The 16,728-nt window shown below is 58.1% G+C and overlaps 1 protein-coding gene across 1 annotated transcript in view; it reads right to left on the reverse strand.

The window, feature by feature from the left end:
• Positions 1-1,125: 1,125 nt before the first annotated feature.
• NOX5 (NADPH oxidase 5) overlaps positions 1,126-16,728 on the reverse strand; it is a 52,407-nt gene continuing 36,804 nt past the window's right edge. Inside the window, exons 4-18 of the mRNA XM_072869113.1 lie at positions 11,071-11,201; positions 10,387-10,537; positions 9,292-9,502; positions 8,524-8,758; positions 7,961-8,114; positions 6,720-6,895; positions 6,182-6,364; positions 5,312-5,444; positions 4,653-4,795; positions 3,179-3,223; positions 2,751-2,875; positions 2,250-2,334; positions 1,972-2,071; positions 1,649-1,815; positions 1,126-1,350 (exon numbers count right to left, since the gene is read on the reverse strand). Coding sequence (XP_072725214.1) covers positions 1,219-1,350; positions 1,649-1,815; positions 1,972-2,071; positions 2,250-2,334; positions 2,751-2,875; positions 3,179-3,223; positions 4,653-4,795; positions 5,312-5,444; positions 6,182-6,364; positions 6,720-6,895; positions 7,961-8,114; positions 8,524-8,758; positions 9,292-9,502; positions 10,387-10,537; positions 11,071-11,190 — 2,160 coding nt within the window. The 5' untranslated portion in view covers positions 11,191-11,201 and the 3' untranslated portion in view covers positions 1,126-1,218. The remainder of the gene's footprint in view (positions 1,351-1,648; positions 1,816-1,971; positions 2,072-2,249; positions 2,335-2,750; positions 2,876-3,178; positions 3,224-4,652; positions 4,796-5,311; positions 5,445-6,181; positions 6,365-6,719; positions 6,896-7,960; positions 8,115-8,523; positions 8,759-9,291; positions 9,503-10,386; positions 10,538-11,070; positions 11,202-16,728) is intronic.

Raw genomic sequence — 16,728 nt, forward strand, 5'->3', positions numbered from 1 at the left:
GTGCCGCACGCTTCCCTCCGCCGTGGGCTCCCACCACACCGAGGGGCGCGATCCTGCCCCACGGCACGGGTGGGTGCTCAGAGCCTTCCCAGGGCGCAGGTCCCTCGGTACCCGCGTTGCCGTGCCCGGGATGCACGGGCTCTGCGGGATGGCCGGGAGCACACCACGTCCGGCTCTGGGTTAAACTTTGCTTTCCCCATGGGCGCCTTTGCCATCAGATGAGTGTCTCATCTACGTTACTCTTTCCTTTTCTTTTTTTTTTTTTTTTTTTTTACGCAGCGTATTGCACAGGCGGGCCATAAAAGGCCGTATAAACCAGCCGGGGAAGGCAGCTTCACACCACCATTTATTTTGAACAGCGATGGGTCCCCACGGGCCACCGCTGCTGCCGGCCACGCACGGGGGCATCCCCGCACCCTGGGGTCCAGCATTTTGGAAGTGGCCCCGTCCCACCAGCCATCCCCAGGCGGGTGGGCTGTGCCGGGCCCCCTCGGCACGGCCGAAATAGCTGTTTTCCTGATGCAAAAAGCAGCAAAACCCTTTCTGCACTGCAAACCAGGGCTGGGAAGGGATGGATGTGGGGGGGCTGCCAAATTATTTGTCTTTGCAGAAGAATGTTCGGTGCGCTCCGGAAAGGAGCAGCCGGGGCTGCAGTGCCCTCCTGTGGGCACCGCTCCGCTCCGGGACCTGCGGGACCCCGACCCGGCACCCCGGAGCCCTGCGAGGTGCTGCGGGACACCCATCTCCTCCCTCCCAAAGGGCTCCAGGACCCTGTCCGCTCCCTCCCAAAGCCCTGCGAGGCGATGGAGGACACTCATCCTCTCCATCCCCAAAGGGCTCCATCCCCAAGCCCTGCGAGGGGATGCAGGGCCCCATCCCCTCCATCCCCAAGCCCTGCAAGGTGGTCCTTCAGGACCCTGTCCCCCCCCATCCCAAAGTGCTCTGGGACGCTGGTCCTTTCCCCCTCAAAACCACTGCACGGATGCTCCAGGACACCCCAAATGGCTCCAAGACCCCGTCCCCTCCACCCCAAAGCCCCATGGCCCAGCTCAGCCCCTTCCTCTCCCTGTCCCGTGCTCGCCATGCGTGCCACCCTCCCCAGCTCTGACCGAGCAGCAGCCAGAAGCCAACACAGGTGCTGCAGCAGGATCTGGCCACGGGAGCCCATCACCCTGCATTAGGGCTGGCAGGGGCAGGCAGGGAGGCAAGGGCTGGCGGTTAGAAGTTTTCTTTGAAGAAGCGGAAGCCGAAGTGTTCGCAGTGCGCCCTGATGACTTTGGCAAGCGCTGGCGAGCCACAGAAGAAGACCTGGACTTTCCCTCTCTTCTCCTCCGCCACCTTCCCAAACACCTAGGGCACCGGCAAAAGGAGAAGAGGAGGTGGTGGCACAGCCCACTCCCGCCCCAGGGATGGCCGGATCCCTGCCTGCTTTGGCAGCTGCTGCCCGGCACAACTCAGCCTCCCCGAGCCCCCGCGGCACTCGCTTTCCCACGGGAGGGAGAGGCTTCCCCAGGTCTGGATATCCCGGTGCATCCTCCCGCTCCGAAACGGGGCTCTGCCGTGGTGTCCCCCGCAAAGAGCGAGTTCGGGGGACACGGCTCCCCTCCCATGAGCATGATTTTGGCAGCGGGGCAGGGCCAGCCCTCACCTTGTTCCAGTCGGGGCGGCCGGGCTGGGTCCTGGTCCGCAGCCCCGTGATCGAGTCCCTCTGCTCCTTGGCGGCCAGCAGGTCCAGGGCCATCTGCAGCCCGATGGCCTTCATGTCGTTCTTGCTGAGGGCCGATGTCATGTACATGTGCATCTCCAAAAACCGCCCTGGGCGTGCAAGGGGAGCCCGGCTGCGGACGGGGGGTCCAGCCCCACACCGTGCTCCCTCGGTCGGGTTGGGCTGTCCCGGGGGTGATGCCGAGCACGGGGCTGGGCACCCCCGGGTCAGCGGGCAGCACTGGCCGGCCCCTGCCTCCCGCTCACCTCCCGGCTCCTGCTCAGCCTGCTCCATTTCCAGCTTCGTTAGCAGGCTGATGAACCACTCGAAGTGCTTCTGGTCCCGGTTGATCCAGATGAAGTCAACCTGGAAGGACACAGCAGCCTCTGCTTCGGAGCTGGCAGGCAGCACGGGGACCAAATCCAGCCACCCACCTCCCCAGACCTCCTGGACCGGGAAGGGATGCTTATGGGCTCTCCACCCCCGTCCTGCCCCCATCCCCAGGGTAAACCTTGGTCCCGCGTCCCCCTCCGCCTGCTCCTACCTTCCTGAGCGTCATCTCCTCGTCCCGCAGGTCCTCGCACCACGAGTAGCGGCAGCTGGGGCAGCTCTGCTTTCGCCGGCGGTACCTGCACGGGCAGACGCAGCCCTGCCTGCCCCTGCCTGTCCCACCGCCCACAGCCCTCCGACCCCAGCAGACCTTTGCAGGGAAACCCCGAGCACCCGTTCCTCGCAGCTCTGGTGCATGCCCACGGGCAACCTCCTGCCAGCGGGTTTCCTGCAGCAGAAATCCCCAGGGGGAAGCCTGACACTGAGGGAGGACCCAGCTGCGGGTCTCGTGGCCGTGTGTCATGAGTCCCAAGGTTAGAATTGAGGAGGAACCACAACGGGTGCTGCCCCGTGGTGCTCATCCCGCAGGAAGAAGTGCCAGAGGATGGATCTACCATGGCATACATCACGTCTTGTGCCTCCCAAAACCACGTCAGAGCTCGTTTTGGGGGTCTGCTGGCGTGACCGCAGCCTGAGCTGCTGCTACGGCACCAACCTGTACATGATGCTCTGCAAAATGGAGGCGAAGGGGGTGATGCCGATGCCCGCGCCGATGAGCACGGCGTGCTCCGAGGTGAAGATCCTCCGTGTCGGGGTCCCGTAGGGGCCGTCGATGTAGCACTAGGAGAGACGAGAAACGGGGAGAGATCCAGCAGCCCGTGGGTGCTAAAACAGCTCTTAGGCTGCGGACAGGAGGAGGGTTAGTGCGCAAGCATTGCAGGCTTATGGAGCCCAGGCAGAATGTGGGGTCTTTTATGGGAGCAGAGGCAGAGGACGGGGCCAGGCAGGAGCACAAAGCCCCAGGCGGGACCACCCCTGCACAGGGACACGTGTGGGGTGGCCGGGCACACGTGTGGGTCCCCCTGAGGATGCTGAGCACAGCCCTGCTCACCGGAGCCGGGGAAGGACCGAGGTATCCCTCACCTTGATGCTGCAGAGCCGATGGGTCTCTCCCAGCCCGGTGGAGACCTGCAAGGTAAAGAGAGCAGCGACCATCTCCTCCTCCCCACCCCTAACCCCTCCGTGATGGCTGACACTAAACCCGCTTCTTCCCTGGGTTTGCTTTTTGGGTGGGTTTTTTCCCAGCTGGGTTTATCCGGGCTGCACACGCGCTTCCAGCCACGTCCCTTGAGCCAAGCTCAGCGCAGCGCCCGCGCTTCTGGCGGGACATCCCACCGACACCCAGCGCCAGGAACCTGGCACCTGATGATGTTATCCAGATCGTAATCAGTTTGAGTATTGATTAAAAAGGCAATTATCCAAATCCCCACACAAGTTGGGGGGGTGAATAAGAGGTTTCCAAGGACCACGATGGCCCGGGCGGTGGGAGCAGGCATGGGGAACCTCTGCTCACCAGGGGACAGATAAGAGCAAAAGAGGGAGAGGGAGAGAAACTCATTAAAAATGATGCATGTAAATTCGTTATCTGCAAGGACTGCTCCTCCAGCCCAGACAGAATCAATATCCTGAGAGCTTTTCCTGTCGGGGGATAAAAGCCGCTAACGGTGGCTCTCAGCATCCTGGCATCACCACAATTTACATCCAAGAAATTTCTCTTAAAAAGAGGTTTTTAATGAGCTTTGGCCCACGTGGAAGCGATGCTTCCCCTCCTTTCTCCAGCCTGGTCCTCCAGCCGCTGCTGTGTTGGGGAGAGTAGAGCCCCCCCTCCCGCCCCGCAGGCACCAGGGGCTCTGCCCCTGCCCCCCGGGGAGCGTGGGGGTCTCGGCGGCGCTGGGCGAGGGTGGGAGATGGGGCTCACCCCCCCCGCCGGCGGGTCCTCCTCTCCCGGGGCAGCAGCGCTGGTGGCTTTGTACAACGTCAGCCGAACGGCTCCGTCCCCGCCGGTGGCCACGGACCCCCGCTCCGAGCCAGCCCTGCTGCAGAGACCCTCCTGGAAGGCAAAGGCCAAGGCTTCACTGGCTGCGATGCTCGCGGGCATCCGACGCCCCATCCATCGGGGTCACTCGGTCCCGGCAGAGGGGTGGGACACGAAATCCTCCAAGGCTGCACAAGCACCTTGCAGGGGACGCGCACCACGAGCGATACCCCCAGCACCCAGCCCGGTGCTGCAGGGGCGGCTGAAAAGCGGGGGGAGCCTGGGGGGAGCCGCTCAGCGGAGAGCATCCAGCCCGGACCCGTCCTCGCTTCTTTGCCTTTTTGGAGCTGGCCAGGGACAGAGCGTCCAGCAGAGCCCTCCGCACGTGCCGGACGAGGACGTCGGCTTGAGAAACCCATGGGGACTCTGGGGGGGGTCCTCAGCTTGGCGAAGCCATCGCCCTTCCTGCTCGGGGGGTGCAATGGGGAGTCCTCACCCCCTCCTTGCAAACAGCTGCCAACCAGCAGCATTTTAAGGTCTAACCTCTGCGTTTGCTGGAAGCCGAGCTCCGTCGGCACCAACCTGAGCCCAGCACCGGCATCTCTTCCCCCTCAGGCTCCTGCTGAGCGGTTTCGGCTGCGGGCTGGGCGATTCGGGCTGCTGGAAGTATTCGTACAGCCTGTTGGTCCACTGGCCCAGCGACCTGATGTGCAGCCAGAGGGTCTCTGTGGGATGAAGCGGAGCAGTGGGTGGGCATCCTGCACAAGGAACTGCCCTGCAGCCCCAGCACCGTGGGCTGAGTACCGCACAGCTCCGGCCCCAGGCACCCGGCAGCAATCCCCACCAACGTCCTTCATTTCAGTCCCCGGGCTTGCAGCAGGGGACTGGGTTTGCTCTAAGAGCTGGGTGAAGCCCAAATCCCAAACCTTGGGCACCCGTGGAGCCGGGCAGGGCATTCGGGTGCCGTCAGTCCCCCACGCCTTGCCTGAAAGAACCCGAGCACGTGTTTTTACATGGCACTTCTGTGCAGGCAGCGATGGAGGCAGGGGAGTTGAGGCACGCACGAACACAGGCTGCCCTGCTCCGTGGGCACGGACACCTTCTTGCATGACCCTCAGAGGGGATCCAGCCGCCCTGACGGGGCTTGTGTGATGTAAAACATCATCCCGCTGATGCAAAACGACATCCCGGTGATGCCAAACATCCGGGTGATGCCAAATGGGCGAAGGATCGGCGATCACCTTGCTGCTCGGGAGCACTGCTGATGGTGAAGGGGTGCCACTCGTAGGTGGCGATGGCCGGGATGTTCAGGTAGATGTAGTCTCCGGGCTTGTAGTGGAAAAATTGTGGTCTCTCGATCACAAGGTGAGTCACCTGGAGGAAAGGGAGGATGAGAGAAGCCGGGAGCATCCAGCGGGCACGTCACGCCGGTTGGTCTCTGCCGGGGTGGTCTCCCGCAGCCCACGAGCACCCGGGTTTGTGCCTCCCGTTTTAAAAAGCAGCAGCATGAGACGGACTTACAGCTTCAGCCTCAGAAAGGGGTTTGTTCTCCTATTCACTGCCCAGCTTCGCCATCAAACCAAAATCTTAGGGCTGGCCTCAAACAACAATTTTGTTTGAAGGAACTAAGACTTAAAGCAGTTTTCATTTTGTCTTTTGTTGTTCTATGAGTTTAGGGTTTTTTACTTGAAAAATAGGCAAAATTCTAAATTTAAAAAAAATTGCTTGAAAACAAAACAAAAAAAAGCTTTCACCTTTTGCTGCAAACATTCACCAACGCAGCCCGAAGCAACCCAAACCCGCATCTTTTCCATATAAACTATTCATTGTGCCCCGTCCCTCCCGCACGTGGCCAGGGGAGCATCCCCCTTCCCGCTCGCTGTGCAAACACATCGGGGCCGTCACCCCGTCCACGTCCCACTGTCCCTCCTCTTCTCCTGCGTCAAATAACCAGCGCGGTCACTTGCAAAGTCCTTTTCCCCAAACTGCAAAACCCTTTGCAGATATTGAAGGTATTTCTGTGCACCGTAGCACCTTTATTCTGGCTCTCAGAAGAGGAGAGCATCAGGAGGGAGATGGGAAGGGGCACGGAGACCCCCGTGGGCGCAGACCTTGGAGGGGAGCAGGTTGACCTCCACGATGCGCAGCCCCCCGGCACGCCGCCAAGCCAAGCCAAGCACCTTCTCCAGCGCGAAGAGGCAACCGGGAACCGCAAACCACTTCCAGAAGTTGGGGCCGTGGAGGATGAGGAGGGTCCAGACGGAGATGTAGGAGAGGTGGGTCCAGTAGAAGACCTGTGGGCAGGGAGCGGGGGGCACAGGGGAAGCTGAGCATGAACCCAAAGCGGTAGAGCCAAACGGTGCTCCGTGGCGAGGCAGTGCCGGGGCATCCCAGCACACCCCAGCAGGCAAAAGCAGCCCAAACGATGAAGAAAAGCGTGCAAACCCCAAAACTGCAAATCTGAGGAGGGCACGGGTGTCCAAGGGAGGTATCAGGGGGCACCGCACCGGCTCAGGAGCTCTCCCCCACCCATGGGGCAGCACCTGGATGGGCACCCACCCCCCGGACCCTCGCCCCGCTTCCCGAGACGGAGCAGCTTTGGGCACCGCTGGGGTTTTCCAGGTGGCACGGGGCCGTGGCGGGACCCACCTCGAAGTGGCCGCTCCGTCGGACGCAGGGGCTGGAGAAGGCGAGCATGGCGGCCAGCAGCCCCTGGAGCGCCAGCCCCGTCTGCGAGGCCGTGCCGCCCAGGCCCCCCACGCCGGGCCGTGCCGACAAGAGGTACTCAGCGAGGGCATGGCGCCCGTCCTGCCGTGCCAGCCTGCCTGGGCACACGCACGGCTGGGACGGGGCGTGGGGCACCCGCAGCACCCACCCTCTGCGCACCCAGGTTTCTGCTGCACCCACCGAACCGTTGCCAATTGGGTTTTTTTTTTAGTGAAGAAGCACCCGAGTGCTTTGCTCGGCTATGTTGAGAAATGCAACATTTCTCCTTTCCCCTTCTTGGGCTCAGCGTGGTTGCAAGGGGGACGTTTCGCACGAGGGTGGGTAGTGCGAGCAGACGCGCTCCCCCGCTGTGCTGCTCATGCCCCAGGGCGCAGCCCTGGCACCCCACCGTGGGGTGAGGGGGGCCATGGGGTGCAGGGCTGTGGGGTGCAGGGCTGCGGGGTGCAGGCTCCACTCGGGAGCTGCGTGGGGGAGAGCAGGAGCCCTTCGCTGCCCGGCTGGGAAGCCACTAGAGGGGGATAAGAGACAGCGCACAGACCGTGCGGCACCGCACGCACCCCCGGCTGCCTGCACCCTGCCTGCGGCCTCGCAGCCCCCCTGAGCATGTGCACCCCCTCCCCAGGTCTTGTACCCCCCTCCCTGGGACATGTCCACCCCCCAGGACATGTGTATCCCCTCCATGGAGCATCTGCATCCTCCCCGGGACATCTGCATCCCCCCGGGACACGTGCATCCCCCCCCCGGACACGTGCATCCACTCCCTGGGACATCTGCAACCTTCCAGGGCATGTGCATCCCTCCTGGGACATCTGCATCCCCTCCCTGGGACATCTGTATCCCTCTGGGACATCTGCATCCCACCCCAGGACACGTCCATCCCCCCGGGACATGTGCCTCCTGCCCCGGGATATGTGCATCCCTCCAGGACATGTGCATCCCCTCCCTGGGACATCTGCACCCCCCGGGACATGAGCATCCCCCCTCGGGGCTCGGTCCAGGCCCCTGCAGCTTTTCATCGGTGCAGTGTGGGCGATGCCCCCTGCCCCGAGGGGCATTTTCCACTTTAGCAGAGGGACTGGAAGGGGGGAACCCACCGCAGGGTTGACGGGGCGATAAACCCATTGCAGCCGAAGGGCCTCCCCTGCCCGGGAGCTGCTACTTACTGAAGTTGGCGACGTGGGCGCCCGTGTGAACGGCTGCCAGCGCCAGCACCACGTACCCCACGAGCTGGTGGAAAACAACATGCTGGTCCAGCGGCAAAACCTTGGCGATGGGGGTAACTCGCAGCCAGGTCAGGCACCTCCGCAGCATCAGCACCTCCGGGAGAGGGAGAGGGGCAGTTGGAGATGCTGGGGGCAATCGGAGATGCCAGGGGGCAACTGGGGATGTTGGGGGGCTCAGCCAGGGGCTGGACCCCTGGGGCTCCAGAGCCAGCTCCCCGCTAATACAGGGTGTCAGCCTGGAGAGCACCCAGCGGCAGAAATCAAGGACCCATCTGCAGGGTGCCGTGAGAGCCTTTGTTCCAAACAGCTCACAACCTCGCTAACCCGTTATTTATATATAGTTATTTAGAGGAGACAGCCTGGTCCCACAACTGCAAAAGTCCACAGGCTCCAGTTACTGCCCTCCAAAGAGTCCCAGGGTAAATGTGACTGTAAATAGCCCAGGTAACCATCACCCCGCGCACCCCGTGAGCTCAGCACCCCTCCTGGGACCCGGCACTCACTGCGAGGAAGGCACAGTTGAAGTTCAGGCACTGCCCGCAGCCCCGGGCCACCACCACCCACCCGCCGAGGCCGGCATGCCGCAGGGCAGCCAGGGCGAAGAGCAGGAGGTTGAGGCCGGCGTAGCCCCCCAGGAAGGCGAGCTTGCTGCGGTGGTTGTGCCAGTATGCCCGGGTCAGGTAGCGTGGCCGGCGGCTTCTCTCCGTGGGCAGTGGGGGCTTCAGCCAGCTCGCTGCACTGGGAGCAAAGGCATCGGATTGCTCCTCACCCAGAGAAAGAGGGGAGCTGGGGCAGTCCTGCACACAGGCTGGCACCCAGCCCTGCATCCGAGCCCTGCACCCAGCGTGGCATCATCCCTGCATCCATCCCTGGATGCGAGCCCTGCACCCAGCGTGGCATCATCCCTGCACCCAGCCCTGGATGCGAGCCCCGTACCCAGTGTGGCATCATCCCTGCACCTGAGCCCTGCACCCATCCCAACACCATCCTTGCTCCCATCCTAGCACCTATCCCTGCATCCAAGACGAGCACCCAGCTTGGCACCATCCCTGCACCCAGCCCTGCATCCGAGCCCTGCACCCAGCTTGGCACCATAAGGCGCTTGAGTTGCTCCCAGTGCTGGCCCAAGCACCTCATGGTCTGGGCACCCCATGAGAGCCTTAATGAGGGCATAAATCCCATGCTTGTTCCTCCATGCAGGAGGAAAAACATGCTCACAAGGGAACCCCCAGCCCCGCGGGACTGCCGGAAGGACCCACTGACGCAGCTACCTGATGGTCAGGTTCTCCATGACCTCTGGGAAACCCTCCAGCTCCTCCCTGAGCTCCTCGAAGGTGATGGAGCCGCTGCGGTCCTTGTCGGCAGCCTCGAAGAGTGCCAGGGTGAGGTCTCCCAGCCGCTCCTCGGGCAGGGCTATCGCGCTCTCCCGTAGGCACCACCGCAGCACCACGCGCAGCTCGTCTGGGTCGATGGAGCCGCTGCCTGCGCGGGGCGAGCGGGCACCGCGGCGGGTCAGAGCAAGGACCCCGATACGTCGTAGTGCCCTGACAACCCCATGGTTTTACCTTCACCTTGCACCTTTAATGCAGACTGCCTCCCTTCAATGCAGACATCGCCTCCCTTCCTCACACGCAGGCTCTTTGGGAGGAAACCATGCCCAGCCAGAGCAGGACCATGCTCATAAATCAGCAAACTCGTGGATTTAAAAAAAAAAAAGGTGACCTAATCCGCAGTTTACCTGCAGCAGCCGTGTTGTTGTTTGGCTGGCAGAGCTCAGCGCTAGCAAAGCCATGCAGACCTGGCAGCCAGGCATGAGAGCAAACCAGATAGGCAAGAGGCTCAGCTCTCAGTTCTGCGGCCAGCATTTTATGCCCAAGCAGGTCAGAGCAGGAAAAGCAGCTGAAGAAGAGCTTTGCTTTTGTTATTTCCAGCTTTCCCAGCCAACGGAGGAAGAAGAGAGCGGGCTGGGATTCACAAATATCAATGGGATCGAGAGTTGATATTTGAGCGGAGCGGAGACTGCTCCTCTCCGCGGCCGAGGGTGAAAGCGCTTCGTGGGAAATCCTGACGTGTGGCCGGTTTATTTGCGGGCTTTCAGATGGATTTTTGATGCTTTCATCACGGGACGAAGGCAGTGGCGTTATGCCAGATAGACTCTTACCTTTAATGAAGATCCAGCAGTGAAGACCCACCTACCCTGTCACCCAGCCGTGCTTAACCTAAGAGGGGACGTGACGCCAGCACTGGCGCCCAGCGGCGATGCCCACACTCGGATGCTCAGAGGAGAGCCATGCTGCCTTGCAAATCACAACTTTGTTCAAAAAAAAAAAAAAAAAGCCAAATTAATCTATTTTTTATCATCTTACCATCCACGTCGTAAACTTGGAAGAGGAATCTCAGCTTGTCCGTCTCATTCCCGTGTACGAGCAGGCTCAGGGCTTTCAGCAGCTCCTCCAAACTAATGGTCCCACTCCCGTCCGAGTCGAACAGCGCGAAGAACCTCTCAGCGAAGAAAGACTGCGGGGAGGGGGACAAACGCTCTCACACGGTGGTGGGATGCTCTCCACCAGCCAAATCCTGATGCTACCAACAAAGTTGTCACTGCCAGCGGTGGGAGCTGCCCGGCAAAAGCTGAAAGTCATGGGGATGGCCCAAAAATAGGAGGGAGGAACGAAGGCTGCTTTTTTGCAGGGGTGTATTGGCACCACAGCCGGAGGGGGCTGCCCGGGGGAGGGAGGGAGCCCTGGGGACACGGGACGGGGTGGTAGGTAGCTGGGAGAGAATATTTGCTGGGAATAGCCAAGCATGTTCAAAGACACACTGTTGATATCCAATCAATTTTGCATTGCAGATAGTTAATCCGTGTTTTCCACTCCTGCTTGCTGCAGAGTACCGCTAGGTTTCTCTCTCCTTCTCATGCGACATCATACAATTCTATTTTTAAGCTTAATTTTCTCTACGTACAATAAGAGACCACAGCTCGGTGTCGGGCTGCCAGTGCTGCCCAGAGGAAGGGGCCCCCCAGCCCGTCCCTTCATGGGACCGCTCACCTCCTTCACTTGGAGAGCCGTTTTGAACTCTTCCAAGTTGATTTCTTTGTCCTCCCCGGCGATGCTCCCGAACTGCTTCGTCACCCACCGCAGCCACTCGGCATCCTCGGCTGCGCTCATGGTGCAGAACCCTGCGGGAGGGTGCAGAGAAAGAAAGGCAGCAGCCCCTAGTAACCCCCTGTAGCCTTCAAAAATCTGCTTTTTTCCTGTTCCTGCCTTGCTTTCACCACCCACAGACTCCCTGCAGCCTCGTGCTGCAGAGCAAAGGGGCAGCTGCTCTCTGCCCGGCTCGCCGGGGCGGGATGGGGCATCCCTGACCACTGGCCCTGAACTGGGTCCCGCAGCAGCCGCCCTGGGATGAGCCGGGACTCGGGCAGCCACGATGGCTGTGGCGATGATGCATGTCTGAGGAGCGTGTGGGTGCTGCATCACATGCAACCCCAAATTTCCATGTACGGAAGAAACCAGCTGCTGAGTCCTATCTCATAGAATCATAGAATGGTTGGGTTGGAAGGGACCTTTAGAGGTCATCAAGTCCAACCCCCCTGCAAGAGCAGGGACATCTTCAACCAGATCAGGTTGCTCACAGCCCCGTCCAACCCGACCTGGAATGTTTCCAGGGATGGAGCATCCACAGCTTCTCTGGGCAACCTGTTCCAGTGCCTCCCCACCCTCGTTGTAAAAAATTTCTTTCTTAAATCCAGTCTAAATCTGCCCTCCCTTAGTTTAAAACCATTGCTCCTTGTCCTGTCACAACAGGCCTTGCTATTTGTACCTGCCACGCTCCTGATCACCACCGCGAAGGTGCTGGAGGTGATATTAGTACTAATCAGGGGTAAGTCTTTTCTTCTGGAGCTTTCCTCCCAAGGCAAGGCAAAAGATGCAACTGTTTGAGCCACCCCGTTGCCCGCACGCCCCGTGTGAGACTCTCGGTTGCTTTTAGGGACCTGAATTACCAAGCACCAACACAGAAGATGATAAGAGCTAAGGCACTTGCAGAGAGAGGAGTCGGGCTGCCCCTGCGAAGCATCTGGCACCTCCCTGGTCTTGCTTTGCCCTCATGGGAGCAGACGTCCCCGCAGGGGCTATGCAGATGATGGCCAAAAGGTAGAAATAACCACCCCGCCAAAAAAATCTGCAGCTGCCTGTGCTGCATGAGCCCCATGGCCACCACGACGTGCAAGCCACTGTGGGAGCAGAGCATCTTGGGGGGGTGAGTCCATGGCCGGGCTTCGTGCACCCACTCCCCTCCCGGAGACGGAGCCCACAGCTCAGCCCCAAAGGGGCTGCGGAGGAAGAAGGTTTCCTGCTTCGCTCCCTGGCAGTCCTGCGCAGTCTCCTGCTCTTTCATCCCCTGCTCTGAAGCCTCTGTAGCTCGTCCATCAGGTTAACCAGGTAGGTCGGGTGCAGGTCCCCGGGCTGCCCGGGTCCCTCTAATCACCCGAGCGTGAGCAGCGTCGCGCAGCCCGACGTGTTTCACAGCGGGTACTCAGCGAGGCTGAACTTGTTGCACCCACACCTCAGTCCTAGGAGTTTCCTACCTTTTGAGAGCTCAGTTTTACAGACTGAACCCTTCCCAGACCCTTTCAGCTCCCAGCGACAGGGAGGTGCTGCTCCTCTGGCGCGCTGGGACGAAAGGAGGGTGGCAGCAGCAAGATGCTCTGGGGTTTCTCTTTGCAAACAAAACCAGAGCAGGGAGATGGGAAACTTTGCTCCCTGCAGGCACTCAGCCCTCTCTCCCCTTCCCTCTCCTCTCCTGGCTGCTCCTCGGCCCCGTCCCCTTCGGTCCCTGCCTTCTCGCCTCCCTGTCCCCTTCCACATCTCCTTCTCCAGACCTCCGCATTTTCAAATCCCCCATGCTTCTGTCAGATCTGTCAGCAGCTTGCCAACAGAGTCCAAAATTACTGCAGGCTCTCGTTATCTTGGGAAACCAAGAGAAAATCAACACAGAGCTGCTGCATTCAACGAGCCTTTTTACAACTCTGAACCAGCCTGTGCCGCATTGCCCCAACCCCGTTCTGTTCACCCTTCTCAAATGGCTCCTGTGGGACATAAACCGGGGGTCTCAGCAGAAGGACACGGGAGAATAGGCAGTGACAGAGCAAGTTGGGGCAATACAGCTGAAAACAAGGCACAAACTTCTGCTCCCATACAGGGAGGTCACTCCCGAGCCCTCTCCTGCTTCACACCGGTTTTAATTTATCGTCTCTCCTCTCTTACAATCACACTCAGTTTTGTCACCAGGACTGTAGCTGCAGCCCGGTTCTTCTGTTGCCGCATGATATTTAAAATGTAGCTGATCACAGCTGTTGCATGTTATTCTTTTAATTTCCTTTATTTTATATTTCTTGCGCCATTAAGCAGTCTAACCTTGGGAAGAGCGTGCCCTGCCAAATCCAATAAAGAGCTCGTATTCACCCTGTGCTTCAATCCTTATTTACTGGCCATCAGGAACACATGGGGAAGTGTCTTTTTCATACTGCAACCTTTATTCCTTTTTGAACAAATCCTACTTGTACGGCACTAAACTGTGACTAAATTGGGCAGGAGGTTGCCATGGGAATGTCAGAACCAGAAACCAGGTAGTAAACCATTTCTGCTTTACTACTCCGGCTGATGTCACGGCTGCTCCAGGCAGTAAACAAGCAGGGGAAGCAGGGAGACGTTTCGTACGCTAAGCGGCAGAGTTTCACTTCATCGCCGGAGCCGAGGTGGCCGATCCCAGCTGGAAAACTCCCTCGGTCCACCTACTTACTTGTTTATTGGAAAGTTTGCTGAGCTTTGTACAAAAATCCCCCTCCGGCTCCACGGGAACGGCAGACACGGCTCAGGTCTCCGATGGAGACGTTGCCCAGGGACCACGGCTTGTGCTGCACACAGACCTGATGTCAGGAGCATCCACAGCCTCACCTCTCCTACCTCACCGTCCAGGTGTCCCAGTGATGGATGCCCCACGTATCGGACTGCAAAGAACAGGGAGAAACGTGGAGAAGCCAGCAGAGTCCGACCAAATGTATAGGACAGCCCTATGCACTGCCCTGCAGTCAGCACCTTTCCCTCCAGAGTCGGTGTCACGATGGAAAGTATCAGGAAACACAAAATACATCACACAAAAAGCACCTCCTTGGGTCACGACTGAGTCGTTCCTCACATAAGGGCTTATTTCCCTAACCACGAGAAGGCTTGAACTGGGAATGATGCTGAAACAGTATTACAGTAAGCAGATTTTAAGAAAGTACACAAAAATAGATATAACTATTTTAACCCAGAAATAGGTGCTGGAGACACTGCGTGCTACCGAGCTTCACTGCAAAGTAAAACCATTTCAAGGGGGTTATTCTCCCTATTTCCCAGCGCAGCAGTATTTCTTCCCCACTGTGTGTATTTCACATGAAGTTACAGCTTTCCCCACTGGGATCCAGCAGAAACCAAGCACAAATTCTGACCTGAGCTGAAACTGCCAATTCACAATCCAGATAAATTCCCTTTAAAACTGTGGCAATCCAAGGTCGTGAAACCATTTACTAGGGAAAGGGGAGAGTAAAATATAAATCATCTTCAAGTATGTGCCGGATCCTACAGACACAAGCCCCCCTTTATACTCAGAGTATTTCCACTATACAAACATACTGTAGATATCTAAAATAAAAGAGACCTTAAATTTGCTAATATGACTTAATAAATTGTGGTCAGGCTGCTACAAAAAGAACGTAATATATTCTATTCAGACATCTGACATTGCACGGAGTGGGATACCGGATTATTTACTCCCCTTGGAGCTGGCAGATGTACCAGTGCAAGTCTGTTTTATATGAGGAATTTAAGACAAGAACTGAAATAAGTTTATGAAAATAAGCCTGACGAGTCAATCTCTCAAGAAAAGCACTTCTGTTTTCTCTGCCTGCAGAGATTCCCCTCTCAGGCTTTCAAAGATGACCACAAACCCAGAATTTTTGCACCACGCTGGAATGTATGAAGGTAACCCAAGCCACGCAAGGACTGAAGACAAGGACCCAGTTCTACGAAAACCTAGAGCGGAGCCCAATGCAGGCTGTTTCCATTTAAATCACTAATTAAAACTACTTTCTAGAGTCAAAATATACATCTGTAAAACTTTACAAGATGGTGCCTCAACTGCCTGTCGCTCCAAGACCAAAATCAAATGTACAAACACCTTCGATGTCCTTAGAATCAGCAAAACACGCAAGGATGAGAAGTAGATAATAACCCAGCAGCAAAGAGCGAGGCTCATGCCTGCTTAAACGAAGAGGCTGTAATTAATACAGAAGAGGTACATCCCTGTAATACTGCTGAGCAATAATTGAGGCAAGAAGCGACTTTGAAATGTGTACCTGCCTTCCTGAGTCACTTCTTCAAAGGCAATATCCCTACTAATGGAGCTTGAAAATGGAGACGTCCGTAGACGTCGGACGATAAACCCCGTGTTTGGTGGAAGGTTGTAAAGACAGCATCCCATTGTGGGGAGGAGGGAAGACAGGGATGGGGAGCAGAATGAAGCCCCCGTAATCCAAGGGGAAATGGTCAGTGACCTGCTACACCACTTAGACCCACACAAGTCTACGGGGCCGGACGGGATCCACCCAAGGGTAGTGAGGGAGCTGGCGGCAGTGCTCACCGAGCCGCTTTCCATCATTTACCAGCAGTCCTGGCTAATCAGGGAGGTCCCAGTTGGCTGGAGACTAGCAAACGTGACGCCCATCTTCAAGAAGGGCCGGAAGGAGGACCTGGGGAACTACAGGCCTGTCAGCCTGACCTCGGTGCCAGGGAAGCTGATGGAGCAGATCATGCTGAGTGCCATCACATGGCATGTAGAGGATAACCAAGGGATCAAGCCCAGCCAGCATGGGTTCAGGAAAGGCAGGTCCTGCTTGACCAACCTGATCTCCTTCTACGACAAGGTGACCCGCCTAGTGGATGAGGGGAAGGCTGTGGATGTTGTCTATCTAGACTTCAGTAAAGCCTTTGACACGGTTTCCCACAGCATTCTCCTGGAGAGACTGGCTGCTCATGGCTTGGACGGGTGTACTCTTGGCTGGGTAAAGAACTGGCTGGATGGCCGGGCCCAAAGAGTGGTGGTGAATGGAGTTTACTCCAGTTGGTGGCCGGTCACAAGCGGTGTTCCCCAGGGCTCTGTGTTGGGGCCACTCCTGTTTAATATCTTTATCAATGATCTGGACAAAGGGATTGAGTGCACCCTCAGTCAGTTTGCAGACCACACCAAGTTGTGCGGAAGTGTTGGTCTGCTTGAGGGGAGGAAGGCTCTGCAGAGGCACCTGGACAGGCTGGATCGATGGGCTGAGGTCAATTGTATGGGGTTCAACAAGGCCAAGTGCAAGGTCCTGCACTTGGGCCACAGCAACCCCATGCAACGCTACAGGCTTGGGGAAGAGGGGCTGGAAAGCTGCCTGGCAGAAAAGGACCTGGGGGTGTTGGAAGGTGTTTCTTCCTCTAGGAAGAAAGTCACCCTGCCTCGATCTTTGTGTATCCTGAAGACAGTCAAGCCATGAGCCATGATTTTAAGTTATTTTTCATCGCTTCTTGCATTTATTAGCAACTTAAGTTTTGATACATTTTGATTTTTATAGCTCTCTTCCTCCAACCCTGGTGAAGTTTTCATGACCTGATGGATTAAGCACA

The sequence above is a fragment of the Ciconia boyciana genome, chromosome 8, assembly GCF_034638445.1.
Source record: "Ciconia boyciana chromosome 8, ASM3463844v1, whole genome shotgun sequence".
In the NCBI taxonomy this organism is placed as follows: domain Eukaryota; kingdom Metazoa; phylum Chordata; class Aves; order Ciconiiformes; family Ciconiidae; genus Ciconia; species Ciconia boyciana.